Source organism: Neomonachus schauinslandi, chromosome 1 (assembly GCF_002201575.2).
Source record: "Neomonachus schauinslandi chromosome 1, ASM220157v2, whole genome shotgun sequence".
In the NCBI taxonomy this organism is placed as follows: Eukaryota; Metazoa; Chordata; class Mammalia; order Carnivora; family Phocidae; genus Neomonachus; species Neomonachus schauinslandi.
The window spans coordinates 44,205,440-44,221,482 of record NC_058403.1 but is presented as its reverse complement, the minus strand read 5'-3'; the positions used below and the strand labels follow the sequence as shown (position 1 = coordinate 44,221,482).

General features: G+C 35.9%; 1 protein-coding gene across 1 annotated transcript in view; it reads right to left on the bottom strand.

The window, feature by feature from the left end:
• Window positions 1-16,043, bottom strand: part of EPHA6 (EPH receptor A6) — an 827,849-nt gene that overhangs the window by 215,780 nt on the left and 596,026 nt on the right. The window contains exons 9-10 of the mRNA XM_021687948.1: window positions 14,563-14,636; window positions 11,516-11,641 (exon numbers count right to left, since the gene is read on the bottom strand). Of these exons, the coding sequence (XP_021543623.1) occupies window positions 11,516-11,641; window positions 14,563-14,636 (200 nt within the window). The remainder of the gene's footprint in view (window positions 1-11,515; window positions 11,642-14,562; window positions 14,637-16,043) is intronic.

The window sequence follows — 16,043 nt, the reverse complement described above, 5'->3', positions numbered from 1 at the left end:
ATAGGATGAAGCGTGGGAGGGAACCACAGGAAAGATTCTGGCAGGGACAAAGTACCAAACGTTTCCCCTTCAACCAGGAACTGCACTGACCAACACAGAAAGCCCAGCTGCTGCAAGCTTTAAACAATCCTTACAGAACACACTTTCTCTTCCTGTGAGTGTATTTATTCCATCAATGAAAGCAATACATGAGAGGCTACACAGATCATAAATACCTGTCTTGTTGCTCTTTCCATTTTTTCAAAAGGTCAATGAATTGTGATTTGGACCTACTTCTGAATAAAGACATATGAAATGTAAGGGCTGGAAACTTGGGAAAACTGACCATTTTCTTTTAAACTTTTTAAAAAAGATTTATTTATTTCAGTGAAAGAGAGAGAGAGAGAGCAAAAGCTGGGGGAGGGGCAGAAGGAGAGGGAGAGAGACAAACTCAAGCAGACTCCCCATTGAGCATGGAGCCTGAGTGGGGTTCAATCTCATAATCCTGATCTCAGGACGTGAGCTGAAATCAAGAGTTGGATGCTTAACTGACTGTACCACCAGGTGCCCCTAAACTGACTATTTTCATTCTAAGATACCTAAAAGCCTAAGAAAAAAGCCCTAGCCTGAACTGTAGACATTACACTTCATTAAACTTCAGGGTAGCAGTTTAAAAAAAGTGTACATGGTTTGGGTTGGATTCCATGATCAGAGATTCTATAAAAAGGGAGGGATAGGTGTCTGTAAAATACAGAATTCCAACAATGCAAACACAGTTATTCTAAGAAGAAAATTAGAGAGTGTATTAAAAACCTTGCCACACAGGGAGCTCTGAGCTCAGTCATGAGAAAGACACATAGCTAACTTGCAGAGCAGAACAAACTCAGATGATATGGGAAAGGACCCTAATTATGCAGGCTGACCTAACTGAGATGAAAAAAGACCTGGAGCGTTTAGGAAAATCCACCTACATGATAAGATTTGATAGGAATATTTATTAAATGGGAATATGAGGAAAATATATGTCAGTTTGGATAGAGAATATATATAATTTATATAGATATATAGTATAGGTGTATAAATAAAACACAGCCTTGCACTCACCATCCTAAAGTCAGTTGGACACGTAAAGAAACAAGTCTCGCATAAGAGCAACTCATCTGAGAAAGACCACTGGGAATAAACCGGCAGTTAGCACTCCCTATGCCAACAGTATATGGCAGCTATTCAAAAAGCAAAATGCACACTTAGGCTGCATTAATTGAGGCACAGCAGGAAAGGTACTAGCCCTGTGTTTTCTGCATTCATCAGAAAAATATTTGGAGTATTGGGTTCAATTCTAAAAAGACTTAGAGAAAAACTCTAGTTCTTAGAGAAAAAACACTTCATCTGACTGATGAAGTGTCTGAAAAGCATGTCAGATGGAAATGGTTGAAAGGTTTAGACAAACTTAGACTGGAAAAGAAAGATTTATGAGGTTCACACATTATCTTCAAACATCTGAAGGGTCATGGAGTAGAGGAGAAGGAGTGGAGCTACTTTGTATAAATTCAGTTTTGCAGGACAAATACCAGTGGGTAGTGTTCTAAGATTATACACAGTGTTATGAGGAAGCACATTTTTACTTGCAGAGATTCTCGATTTGTTAGAACTGTTCCTAAGGGAATGTGCTGCCTGCTGGGGCAGTGAACACTTTCACTGGTCCTGTTTTGATAAAGGTTGGATGGTCCGTTAGAATCAAGTTTATCTCAACTTGCTTCTCAAGACAGTCATGATGAAGCAAAGACATTTTATTTTTATTATTCACCCAAAAAACTAAAAAATTCCTTTTTTCTCTAATCATTTTAAACTCTATATGTCATTAAAACTAAAAAGTCACCAAACTAAAAAGGCCATTACAATTAAAAGCCAAGAAACAGGCCTAGAGTTACATTTGTGTCAAGAAAAAGGAAAAGCCTAGGCTTTGAAGAGAAATTAGATATAGTAAAGAGTCAGTGACATCTAACTCTAAAATCTCTTGAAACTTTCCAAAATTCCTCTTTATAATCTCCACGCCTCTTCTACCGCTTTGCTCTTTCCCCCTCTATACCTGCTGTTCCCTCATCTTGGCATTTCTTATCTTTCAAATGCCATCTTCCTAATGCAATCTAATTGCTAAGTCTGCAGTGATCTCTAGATTCTTTAAATTTCCATAGTGACTTACACATATGTTTTGTTCACTTATGATGCTTCTTTCTACCTCCTTCTACTTCACTGTTCTACCTTATGTATTATACTTTCTTTCATATCCTTTTTTTTTTTTTGAGAGAGAGAGAGAGAGAATGGAGCCCAATGTGGGGCTCAATCTCATGACCCCAAGATCATGCCCTGAGCCAAAATCAAGAGTCAGACACTTAACCAATTGAGCCAGCCACGCAACCCTCCTTTATGTCCTTCTTGAGCCTGAGCTCCGTTGTTATTTATTTTTGTAAATCTCATAGTACCTAACCCAATGCATATTACCTAGTAGTCACTAAATAAGGAAAACACAAAGATCATTCATTAGGAGTGCAAAGCAAAAATGGTCATAGAGAGAAAATAGCAAATAAATTCATAACTTGTTATCCATGCTAGGCTTAACAAATGACGATTCATTTTTTTTCCCAAGTAATCATCTCTATAGTAGATTGTAAAACATGACTATAAATTCTTCCCAACCTTGTATGCATGCCCTTTGTAATGTGACTTTGTGGTTCCTCTCATCAAGAGGTAGAATCTATTTTTCCACCTTGTTATCTTGACTGGCCTTGTGACTTGCTTTGACCAACATAAAGTGTCAGCATTACGTTGTAGGAGTTCAGGGACAAAGCCTAAAGACTTTACAACTCTTTTTCTTATCTGCTTAGAACACTTGCCTTGAGATTGTTATCCATAGCCTGTTGAAAGAGAAGCCATATGGAATCAGATCCCCCAGCCCAACCGCCTAATAGCAACTCTGTCCATTTGAACTATCATTCATAGGAGTGACCCCAGGCGAGACCAGAAGACAACCCCCATTTCTAGCAGAGCCCAAACCAAAATTCTGCCCAGAGAATTATGAGTAAATGAAATGATTATTATTTGAACCATTTAGTTTTGGGATGGTTTGTCACATAGCAAAAGATAACTTGGACAGGCCACAAAGACAGAAGTCATTAGTTAAATCATAGACTGAGAATACAAGTATCACTATGGGAACAATGAACTAATAATTACCTCATGCTAAATGAACTACAGTATGGAATAAGCAAATCATATAATAAGATTTATGATCTTAATTCACATCTCATTATTCACCAATGTAGTATGCTATCTTGCCAGCAGACTCTCTTGCTGGCTTTAATGAAATAAGCTAGCCTTTTGGAGAGGCCCACATAGCCGGAATCTGAGGGTGCTCTAACCAATAGGCAGTGAGGAATTAAGGCCTTCGGTGCCAACAACCTCAAGGAACTGTACCCTGACAGCAGTCATATAAATGAGCTTGGAAGTATATCTTTGCCCATCTGAGCTTCAGATAAGACCTTCAGATGAGACAATAGCCTCAGCTGACACCTTCACAGCAACCTTGTGAGCCATCCTATAGGAATTAAGCTGTGCCTGAATTCCTGACCCATAGGAACTGTAAGATAATAAGTGTTCTTGTTTTAAGTTTTTGGGTGATTTGTTATGTAGCAAGAGATAATTAATGATATATAAGGGACAAAAATTGATGATGTGTAGGTTTTCTTGTGGCCCTTAGCCTTAAGAGAATGTATCATTTTTTTTTTCTTTCTATACAAGATGTACCCAGAGTTTCCCTATCTCCTTGGAGTACTTTTTTGAAAAGAGATGCCAAGTTTTCTTCATTTTGCCAAATATTTTATCAATATTTATAAAAATATTTATCAAAGTTTGGAAAATTACTAAGTTCTTTGTAACTAATAAAAAACTCTTCCAAATGACCTCATCTGTTACACAAACTCAATAGAAAGCAAAATTACAATGGACTCTTTTCTGTAAGATCCTGTATTTCACTATGTAAATGCAAAGGCATATAATAAGTTCTATTAGTTTGGTCTGATTTATCAAGTCAATTATTAACATAAAGTATTGCAACTACTATAATTCACAATCGTCCTCTATAAATTTGTTCTTCCCCCTTACTTTTACTTTACATATATTATGTGATTTTATATCAGATTTATTGTGTTGTCCTTTAACTTACCTTCCATGTTAGCATTTTTGTTGATTATCAGATAGACATAGTCATTTAAAGGAATTACTTAGAAATTATTCTATATTCTTCTAGTCATTCACTTAATTACTCATTTATTTATTTATTTACAAGCATTTCTCAAATAACTACTAGGATGAGGCATCTTGCATGAGTAGGAAAAGCATGTGTAAGATAGCAAATGTACACTGAATGGCCCTCCCAAATAAGACATGGAGTGTTGAAATACAAGTAAATAAAATTAACTTAAAGTCTATGAAATTGATATATAGTCCTATCTTTGATAAATCAACCTACTAATGTTTTAGATATTCCAGGAATAAATTGATAAGACTAGTTTACAATGGTTATACATTAAGATATTGAAGTAAATTTTCTTTTGTTAAAGTCATTTCATCATATGATTAAGTTTAAAGTAAAAATAAACACACACACACACACAATATAACCTCACAAGATACAGAAGGAATTAAGTTTTGAGTTTAATTAAAAAGAAAAACAAAAAAGGAAAGAATTTGCTCATACGGGCATACCTCTTAATGTACTGATAAAAATGAAACTTCATTTCTAATTACTAATTTTCAACTGACTCTGAAAATCATATATATCATTAGAGTTACTATGGTATTGGCAATGGAATTTTGTATGGGCAGATGTTTATATCAAAAGTATTTTAAGAGTTGAGTATAGAGTACCATTCTTCTTAGCCATTTCAACTGAATATAGAAACTATTTTTAACCCAACAGTCATGTTTCTGCCCTTTAACTGAGTGTCTACTCTATGACAGAGCCTCGGTATGTGTCATCTTTAAATTTTACATTAATTCTACAAGATAGCTATTTTTATTATTATGAATCCATTTTTTAGGTGAGCAGATCAAATTTCTGAGAGATTACTAAATTGCTGAAGGTTATGGAGTGAATTAATAGTAAAACTGATTCAAGCCTGGGTCTGTCTGGCTCTTGTCTGTTCCTTTTATTCATATTATAATGTCCAGGGAGAATGGATAAAGCCCATCTTTCATTACATCATTTGATTTAGAATGCTATGAAATTCTTGAGTAAAAGGCACAAATGTCTTGCCAGAATCTACTGTTGATCTTATTTTCAGTCTAATTGGTTGGGCAAAGGAGTTTCTAAGGATAGAAAAGAAAATTAATCTGACCTCTACCATAAATCTTTTCAACTGACAGACAAGACGACATTTGCATTTGAGATCATCTCATCAAATATGGAAAAAACAGGCCATAAACTCAAGTTTCTTCTTATAAAAAGTAAATTGTGAAACCACATCTGGAAAAATGTCTACACTCCTCTTGTCATGTTGCAAAAAATACAATACAGTTGAAGAAGAGGAACAAAATCATACAGGGGATGAGAGAGTTCCTTTAGGATAATTGAAAAAAGAATAGATTCTTGAAAGGCTAGTTGGGGGATGGCAGCAGAGAATTAGGAGTGGCCCAGAAAGTAAGCACTTTGCCTTGCACATTAACAAGTACAACTATGACCTCAAAAGAGAAGGCAATAACAGAACCAAATATTAGGCTGAATAAATCACTGGTTTGTCATTCACTTTTTATATCCTTTTTGTTGTCTTTTTGACTTTCTTTTACCTGCAGATGATTGCTGAGAAACCAACAGTTAAAACTTCCTGGACTATTCTAGAAAGAGAAAAAATATGGTGACACTAAGCCAAGAGAAAAGAAGGCTGATAGTAGAGGCAATAATGAGTTCTGTATAGATAAAGGGACAGAATATGAATGACAGGGAGATATTATGCATTTCCGCTGAGACTAGGGAAAGAGGGAAGGTCAAATATAAGAGGGTGCCCTATGGGCTTAGAGACACAAGAATGATTTTTTCAATGGAATAATGTTTCAAAATTATAGATACTCAGCAAGGCAAGTTTTTCTTATAATGGTTTAGGTTCAGTACTGCCCTGAAAAAGGGAAAGCCTTTCAATGACCTTTTCCAGCCCATGATTAAAATTCAGTTTACCCGTTTTCTCATTATCTCTCAAAATATGTGTAAAATAATGATTCTATCCTAATCTGACTTGGTTCTTTTAGCCTGGGAATTTCTGTTTTACAGTTCTCTGGCCACAGTATTTCATTTTATGATGCAAAAAGTCAAAGAAGATAGATGATCTTGATAGTCTCCTATGCAACAGGGCTGCTCACTTCATTTAAATGGAAATGTGCATTTTCATGGAAATTCAGGCCTGTATTGATGAACAAAGATAAGCTGCCACTATTAAATAGAATAGTGATATACAAAACAAAACAAAACTGTCCTAGAAAACTCATTTAAAAAAAAAGGTAAAATTTACAGTGAAAGATAAGGGATTTTATGTATATATATATATGTGTGTGTGTGTGTGTGTGTGTATATATGTGTGTGTGTGTGTATGTGTATATTCAGCCTAGATATTGAATAAATTTTCTAAGTATTTGTCACATAATATTCAGGTGGTTATAAAGTTGAAAATCCCAGGACAAAGGTTGTGGAAGACAGGTTGATTACATATGTTTTTGATAAGCATAGTGACAATATAAAAAAAACAATTAGCACCATGCCTTTTATAAGGAGATATTAGCCATCTAACAAACATTATTCAGTGAACATGTTAAGAAATGTTACAGATTAAATGTGATATCATTTCCTATGCTTTTTTCTGTCTTAAAACTTTAATGTAGCTATTTTGGGGTTCATTTTTTAACAACTAATTTAAGGAATATTTAATGATTATATACTGTGTCTCCCAATTAGAAGCCTGGAAGGCATTCTTTAAAAAAACAAAAAAAACCCCAGAAAAGATGCTATTTATTGCATCAATATGAGATTTGCTAATTTTTCTCTGAGACAGTTCATTTGAATTACAATGATAAGTCAATTGCTCAAAGATGCTTTACTTATTCTGAATACTCTTATCATTAGTTAAATTAGGGCTTTTAATATTCTAGAAAGACATACCTTTATTTAAGAAGGAGAAGGCAAATTTTAGAAATGTAAATACAAGCAATAAATGGCATTTAACAATACTGGCATTAGAATGACATTTGTTCTTTAGAGCAAAACACAAGGAAAAGAATTCTAGTAGGACCCATTGGCTAGCAGCAAATAACAGCCTTGTACATAAAAGTGCCTCCCCACCCCCACCATAAAAAGGCTTAATGTTCTGCCTCTTTATTTATTTGAAGCATTATTTCTTTGGCCTCAGAAATAATTTTGGGAGTCAGTCACAGCTGGGTTTAAACCCCAGGTCTTCTACTACCTAGTCTTATAATGTTGAGCAAGTCACTTACTCTTTCTTCATCTCATTCTTCATCTAGAAATGAGAATAATACTATCTACCTCATGGGATTATTATGACAATTTTATAAGAAAATATATGAAAAGCACTTAACACAGGGCCAGGCCTTGAGTAGGTGCTGAATAAAAAACAAGTTTTAATCATCATCATCATCATCAGAATTAAAGAATCTCCAAAGGGAAGTAGCCAGGGAAAGCATTATCATTACCAAGGGTTAAAATTCAATTTCACAAGTGAGATATCTATTTATATTAAGGCTTCAATGATAAAATACACTAGAGGAGACAGGTCAAGATGATTTGTTGCATCCCTTGTGCTGAATGTCAGATGTTTATACATATATACGTCAATTAAGCCTGACAACAACTCCAGAAGGTAGGTAGTATATGCCCATTTTACAGATGAGGAAACTGAAGCCCAGAATTTGGCCCAAATCATGCAACTGTTAAATCACAGAATCACTACTCAACTATTTTGTTTGACTCCAAAGCTCTGTTTCAACTTAATTTCTAAATTCAAGTCAACTTTGGGAACTATTCAAATTGGACCACTCACCCTTATCTAGACCTGATCTGAATCAAAAGCATGAGCCTGTAGGGAACACAGGCTTTATCAATCCTCAGCTTTTTTTTCTTTCTTTCATCTATAGTCTAATCCCACTAAAGGAACCCCAGAAGTCAGAGGCCTACTAACTATACCTGCTGCCTACCCACAACCTGACTCTGTAGGCTCCTCTCTGCATGAAGTTGGCATATTTCACTACTCTGGACAGAGCCCAGAACAGCATTTTTAACTATTTTTTCACCAAAAGCCATGTAGGTCTTACTGATTTTTCTTAGTAATGAATTGTGAATTCCTATTACACATGGATATCCTCTATGTGGATTCCACATAGATATCTTCTCTATGGCTATCTCTACTTTCAGTGCTTTAATCAGACCTAAATATCTTTCCCCTGACAATTACTAAGACCTGGTATCTTGCCTCTCTCCCATCTCCCTCACTCCAACACACCTCTGTCCAGTGTCTACACTGCCACTTAAGTCATTTAATTTACATTTCCAAGGGGAATACCTAATGCACACAGATGATGAGAAAGTAGGAGTTGGAGAAGAAAAAATTAAATAGGGGGAAAAAACTAAAGGATATAAGACAACCTAAGGAAAATATTTACAGTAAAATGTTAGGCAAGTAACCAGTTGTGTAATTACATCATAGATGTTAACATAATTCTATTAATTCTTCTTTAGTTTGACCAAACAGTGCTTTTTTCACACTGTTGGTATGAGAAATGTCCACACATTCACTAATTTTTTCCACCTACAAATAGAGTTTTAGGAACATGACATAATGGGGTTAATTAACAAAGTAGTACTGGCCAGGAATGCAAAGAGGAAAGTTATGTTACAACTTTGTCTCATAAAGCAATTTTATGATTTTTCTGACTATGGACAATAAAAAGAGCATATTGTTTGAAAGTTGAAATAACCAAAGATGAATAAATATAAAAAGGAGACACTGATGTATAGGATTGACTACAAGGTTTAGATATTCTGTCTTTGCCAAATGAGAGGAGTCCCAATATAACTTATTCAAGGTTAGATAAGGTAGGGGGAATATGATATTAAAAGAGTCTCTTTAACAGTTACTGTTTGCTTTGGCAATATGTTATACTTTTTTAGGGTAAAATTTACATGTTCGTTGAAGAAAACCTACAAACTAAAAACAAAAATAATTTTTTTGTTAACACTTAGATATTTGATTTTATTTCTCAACGTTATGATTTCAGACACTGGCATTTAATTTATGCACAAAGGGCTCTAATGGAAAATGCTTCTACTGTATCTACGTGAGGACTGAACACTGAAGTATAAAAGGACATAACACTTTTTTGGGGGGACCAGAGGAGGAAAGCCAAACGTAGGGTGCAATGGAATTATTTGGCCTCCTCTCTCCTCTGTTCCTCTGCTGTCTTAAGTAAATGAATCCCCAAACTAAATGAATATAATGCAATCACTCTTTCAATTATACCTTTAATGCCCATTGATGTGCTTTATGTTCAACAGAAGAGAATAGAGAATCTGATTTCATTCCAGGTTCTTAATCTTTCTGATAAGACAGCCTTTTCAGCTGTGAGCATTAGGATTAAGTCTATAGGCCCCTTGTGTCGGCTTTCAAAGGGAGATCTGGCCTTGCAGGAGATGAGATGATCCACTGTGCATGGGGAATAAAGTGATATAAGGAAGGGCGCTCTCCAAATGGTCTCTGGAATTCTTGTATAGCGCTAGATTTCTGTGTATCTGGGGAATAGAGTCCACTTAATGGGAGTAGTCATTCAGAGTCTTGAGTTTAGAAGGACCCTGTCATTTGCTTAAAGCTCTAAGCTTCAGAAATTCTGAATAACTTTTAACAAGAGACTACATTTTCATTTTGTTTTTATGTTCAGTTAGCCAGCATATAGTACCTCATAAGTTTTTGATGTAGTGTTCAATGATTCATTGGTTGCGTATAACACCCAGTGCTCATCCCAACACGTGCCCTCCCACCGGGTGATGGGTACATTTTCAATTTGCATTGGACCCTGCAGACTTTGCAGCTGGTCCTCTCTGGTGAAGAAGGGCTTTGGAAATAGACAAAGGATAATCAGCTGCTTTCTTTTGCCTTTGCAAAGACATGAACCTGGCTGGAATGGCCATCCTTTTGTATGTTCTGTTCTCTCCAAAGGATTACACAGATACCCAGTATCTAGGGGAGACCAATTCCCCTGTTCAGGATCCAGTCTCCCTTCACAACTTACACTTTTCCCCCACCCTTCTTAGCTGCATGCATGGCTGCCCAGTCAGAGATTATATATCAAACTCTCTCTCTGGGTGCCCAGGTAATTGCATTTGGACCATTGAGATGTGAATAGATATGTTTGTAATTTCCATGTTATTGCCTTCAAGACAAAGCCCCCCCCCCAAAAAAAGACTGAACTCTTTCCTTCTCACAGGCTGGAAGGCTTTGACCATTCAGAGGAGGATGACACACTAAGGGAAGGCAGAGCAAAGAGTAAAAGGAACTTGGGTCCTTTCACGATCTCCTGAATAACAGCTCCTTTGCTAACATGGACTATATACCTTAGGTCAAGGATTTGAAAGAGGAATAAATATTCTGGGGTCTCTTTGTTACATCACCTTAGCCTCTGCCCTAAGTAACGTACAGAGTAAACCGTTGGGGGCTAATTCGCAATAAATTTGTATTTATCCAGAACAGTTGAATAAAATAGTGTTCCTTTTGAACATTCTACACAGGGAAAATCACTAATTAGCATTGAAATGACATAAAACATTATACTGAAGCTAATTTTATCCTCAGTGATTTTCAGAACACTTTTGGATCTTGCAGAGCCTCAAGGTCATCAATATGAATACTAATTATAGTATATGTCTATAAATGTTGGGGTCTGAGTAAATCTATAATAACTTATGAAAAACTCCTGAAGTTGCATCTTCAAAATAAATTCCTGCATCACTCTCGTTTCATTGTAAGTTATCTCTATACTGAAAGAAGAGTACAGGAGTTAAAAATAACATTTGTGAATTCTCTCATTGCTTAGAAAATGAATTTACGTGCTTACAATACTTTTAAAAAATAACATATATAAGAAAATTTTACTTCTCATTTCTTAAAAATATTCAATGACTACAACTACTAAGATTTAAAATATAGTGTTGATAAACCAGTCACAAAACCATCAAGGAATCTTATCTTCAAAAGTACAGATTTTTGGGGCGCCTGGGTGGCTCAGTCGTTAAGCGTCTGCCTTCGGCTCAGGTCATGATCCCAGGGTCCTGGGATCAAGCCCCACATCGGGCTCCCTGCTCTGAGGGAAGCCTGATTCTCCCTCTCCCACTCCCCCTGCTTGTGTTCCCTCTCTCGCTGTGTCTCTCTCTGTCAAATAAATAAATAAAAATCTTTAAAAAAAAAAAAAGTACAGATTTTGTGTTTACCTGCCCCAATGACTCTCTCAATGCGAATTCTTGAGGGATCAATCTCCTTTGCAAATTCATGAACTGCTAGGGATGGGTCTTCATATGTATCTGGATCTATGTAAGTTTTAATTCCTGGGAAATGTACTGCAACAAAATAAAAGATTGATTTAGTTTAAAATATTTTAGTAATTACACATCTTGTGTATGTTTAAAACAAGGATTGACATACTAAAGTAGTCATTATTGTTAATTATTTAAATTTAATTCTCTTTTCTTTTTGTCCCACTCCTCCTCACCCCCCCCATTAAAGCTTTGAGTACTTAAAATCAAAAACTTATTTACCTGTTAATGTAAAATGATCTGGTGATTTAATAGAGAGTGAGCTGACAGATTCCAGAAAACATATTTATGATATCTCTGTAAAATGTTTAATCAGCTCACTTATTCACTAACAACCCATATTTCATACCTGATCTAGCTCAGGACATGGGGGAAAAAGACATAAGCCTTCCCCCCAAAACAAGAAAGCCTATTAGTGTCCTTCCTGAACCCTTCGTACTAGCACAAGGCACTGGGTTTTCCAAACTCATGCCTCAGTTCAGAAACTCTCAGGCAATAAAGAACAGATCCATGGACAATGACAATGGACAACAGCCCTTCCTGTTCTTGTGGTTGCTTTCATAGCCAGACTGGACATGGTCCTGAAAGGACCCCCTGTCTGTGCTGAAGTTAAGGGTGGGAATCTAAGGCCCAAATCTGGTCACTGGCTGTGTACCTGCTACTCTCCTTGAAAGGCGTGGAGGGCTCACAGCCCACCGGCAGTTAGGATGATGACTAGGGATGGTAGAAAATTTGAATGTGTGATTATATATTCATTCACAACTTCTTCCAGTATCTGAAGAAGTCACAGATTGCCTGTGGACATTCCTTGGTTTGCTGGTTGGCTTCTGTTTTCCAGGTTAGATTGCTAGCTCCTGGAGGACAGATCATCTCTTACACATCTTTATATCTTTCCAAATACCTTAGGTATGGTTTTATAGGTAATAACCACACAACAAACCTTTATTAAATTTGAATTAGTAGGGATTAAAAGATCAATACAAATCCGTGGCATAGTGGATGGATGATATTTGGTTTTGTTGCTTTTGATTTTGAAAACCATACAATACCTTGAGTTAAGTGTTAGCTAAGTTTCCTTAGAAACATGCTCTTGCAAGAAAATCTCAAAAGGAAACAAAGAAAAAGTGATCAAGTGAGTTTAGAGGACGTGATGAAATGCCTGTTATTAGCAGAATTTGCTTCATGAGTTCTATGCCTGTTGCCTTCTTTCATAACTTTTTGCCTACTGTCTCCTGCTACCAGATATGCACCCATGAGAATATTAGGAGTTTCCAAAATATCGCCAGTAAAGCATTGTAGGCATACGTAGACCTGACAATGATTCTGAAATACTGTGCTTTTCTTGACTTCCCAAAGTTTAGATTGGAGGAAAAGAGATCATCAGATCATCTTTACCTCTGGTCCATATTTCTTATGATATCTTTATAACTAAATGGGAGTTGTGGTTTCAGATTGAAAAATCTAAATGCAAATCCAGTGGCTACTATCAGATGATTAGTGGTGTCTAATTGGATTTAAGGTGTTAATATCACTTTTTTTTTTGTAAACACAATATACGTAGTATAGGGAAAAAAAACCACTTAAGTCCAATTTTAACTATCTAGTTACTTATTTAACTTACCATGGCTTTTTAAATATCGGTTTGTTATCTTTCTTTCACTTCTCTGGCTGCCTTAGGTTATTTTCACTGCTTCTTGCTGGGCCCATCTGGTTTAGTTTATGCTAAACTGCTAGTTGGAAAACAGATAATAAATACCTCAGGAGCACCTTTTTCCTCTGCATTTCAGTACTAAATGCCCTGCAGTGAACCTTGAGGTTGCTCGGCATGTGTCATCTGTCCAGGTGTTTGGATCTGGTTTTCTGCCACTGTTCACAGCGTTTCCAGCTCATCCCATGGCTGGTAGTGGCTGTCTGAACTTTCTGCTCTCTGCCAGTGCGGTGAGCCTCAAATGTATTGTTAAAAAAAGGAGAAACTAGGAAGACCTTGCTTAAAATGCATATGTCTTGGCCCTACCATGGACTTTCTGGTCAGAACTTTGGTGAGTGAGGATGGAATATTCTAATGCAGATAGTCCGTAGACCACTGAAGAATCTTGTGAGCCTAGAAATAGCCCTAAACCATCCCTCTAGTTTATAATATCCTCACTTCAATCCTTTCTGCCCCCTTCAGAGAATGTTATAGATTGAAAGTCCCTTATTCCTTTTGCTCAATTTGAAGTAAAGATGAGTTTATAGAGTTAAATAACGTGCCTCACACATTATCTCTACACTGCGGTTAATCAGAGAACACCCCTTTCTTGTTAATTCAGAGTCTCACAACAGAGAAACTGTCTTGACAAAGTAGTCTGCCATTTGGAGGTGGAGGTGGAGGTGGAGGTGGAGGTGGGCGTTGGGGAAGAAAGGGTGGCGATTATCAAAGGAACTGTAGTGGTAATTATAGCTTACTTGGGAAGAGATTCTACAAATGAATACAACCTTGTAGTCAGCTCAAGGATTTCATACATATTCTAAAAGTTAAAGAGCTGATTTTCTTTTTTAGTGTTAATGAATTGTAAATTGATTTGTTATATGTTTAAATGACAGTCCCTACAAGAAGGAATAAAAATTCCTTAATATTTCTATGGCTAATGTTCTACTAAATAAAGCCAACTCACATTCAGGAGCCACTGTGAATGGTAAATAACTAGAAACAAGCAGTCATCTTGTATTTTTAGCATATTCAGTCTTCATGTTTTCCAGCAAGCAGAATTAGTGAAAAAGTACTATCATTTAATGAGAAGCAGGTGCAATTTCAACAAACAAACCTGGAAACCAGATGAAAACTCTTAATGCTGAAAGGTTGGAAGTACACTTTTTCAGTTTTTTTCAACTCAGTGGATGCAAGTTTAAAATGAACTCTTGAGGGCTGGAACAATGTAAAGCAATGGAAGAGTCACGGTACTTACAATGCCCATTCTGCTGTAAGTGGTTTCTTCTCTTCTCTTCTGACTTCATTTTGGCCTTTATGTACCATTGGCACCTTTCAAAAGGGTAAATAGAATCTTATTTTTAGAACTGAATGAGAATCAAAACCAACTAAAATACCTATCACCCATAGGCAAAGTTCTTAACATAAAGGCCATGTTTTAAGAAAATCCTTATATAACATGTGAAAATTTTACTCCATACAAGGTTTTTTGTATACAACAAAATTAACCCTAGATAAGAATAAAATACTCTCAAGTGGGCTGATTGATTCAAATGATAGGAATCTTAGAGAATATTCTATAATCGGAAATAACCGTCATGTCCTTCCTTATATAACTTCTAATAGCTGTGAGTTGGTAAAAGGCATTAAAACTCAAAATGAGAACATGTTTTTGAGTCAAAAATTTCAGGCATTTAGACAACTGTCTTCTAGTTTCATTGCTAAAGAGCATGATTTCTTTTTTAATGTCAGAAATTTGGTAGAGGTATGTTCTGTTCTCTCTTGGGATGATGGTGCTCTAAGAGGAGATGCTTATCTTGCATGACTTCTTCAACGTGAATAAATTCATCAGCATCCATATGATTTGACAGTTCATCAAATTTCTAATTCCAAATGGTTAAACAGTATACATCTGTGGTATACAATCCAATCTTTCAATGTGAACTTATCCTCCAATCCTATGGAAAATTGAGTATTTATTCAGAAATGTCTTACAGTTTTTATAGAATAATTTCCAATGAATACTCCCCTATCAAAGTGCTTAAGGGATACTTCAAAATTTATTTTTTATCCTGTATAATTGAAATTGTGTTCTCCAGGATATAGAATATTAATTTCTAATGTCGTATAAATTGGCAAACATGGAAAGTAAAAGCTGAAAATAATTTAGTACAAATTTTTCTTTATCATTGAATTATTTTTTTAAGTGGTATTAAATTCTGCTTCAGAAATCCCAAATAAAGATAACATTTGAGCGCATCTCTGAAGTTCATGAGGGCAAGCTGATTTAGCCTAAAGGCTAGAGGTTTATTTTTTTAACCTAATTGTCATTGTGACTTTCCATGCACCAAGATTGTATTTAATCCCTCTTCTTGCAAGACAATCCTAGATAGGATCAGAAGAACTCTAACCTGTTATTTTTGTCTTTTTGTTTTGTTTTGTTTTGCAAACTAGCTTAGACCTCCACCAGGATACACAGGGTTTTGTTTGGTTGTTTCTGTTGTTGTTGTTGTTGTTGTTTTTAGAACCAGTTCTCCCTGCTAGTGATTAAGGATTTTGTAGGTCATGTTTGGTATTTGTAGGGTGTTTTATTGAATATTTTGTTTTCAACCAAATGGTTAGTTGGTTTAGAGAATCCAAAATCTGTTTTCCTGCCCACTATAAAAGATGGTTGTACCAAAGCTGTGATGATGGCAAGAACTGTCAGAGGTTAGCATGAGGTATAAAGGGAGAGAGAAA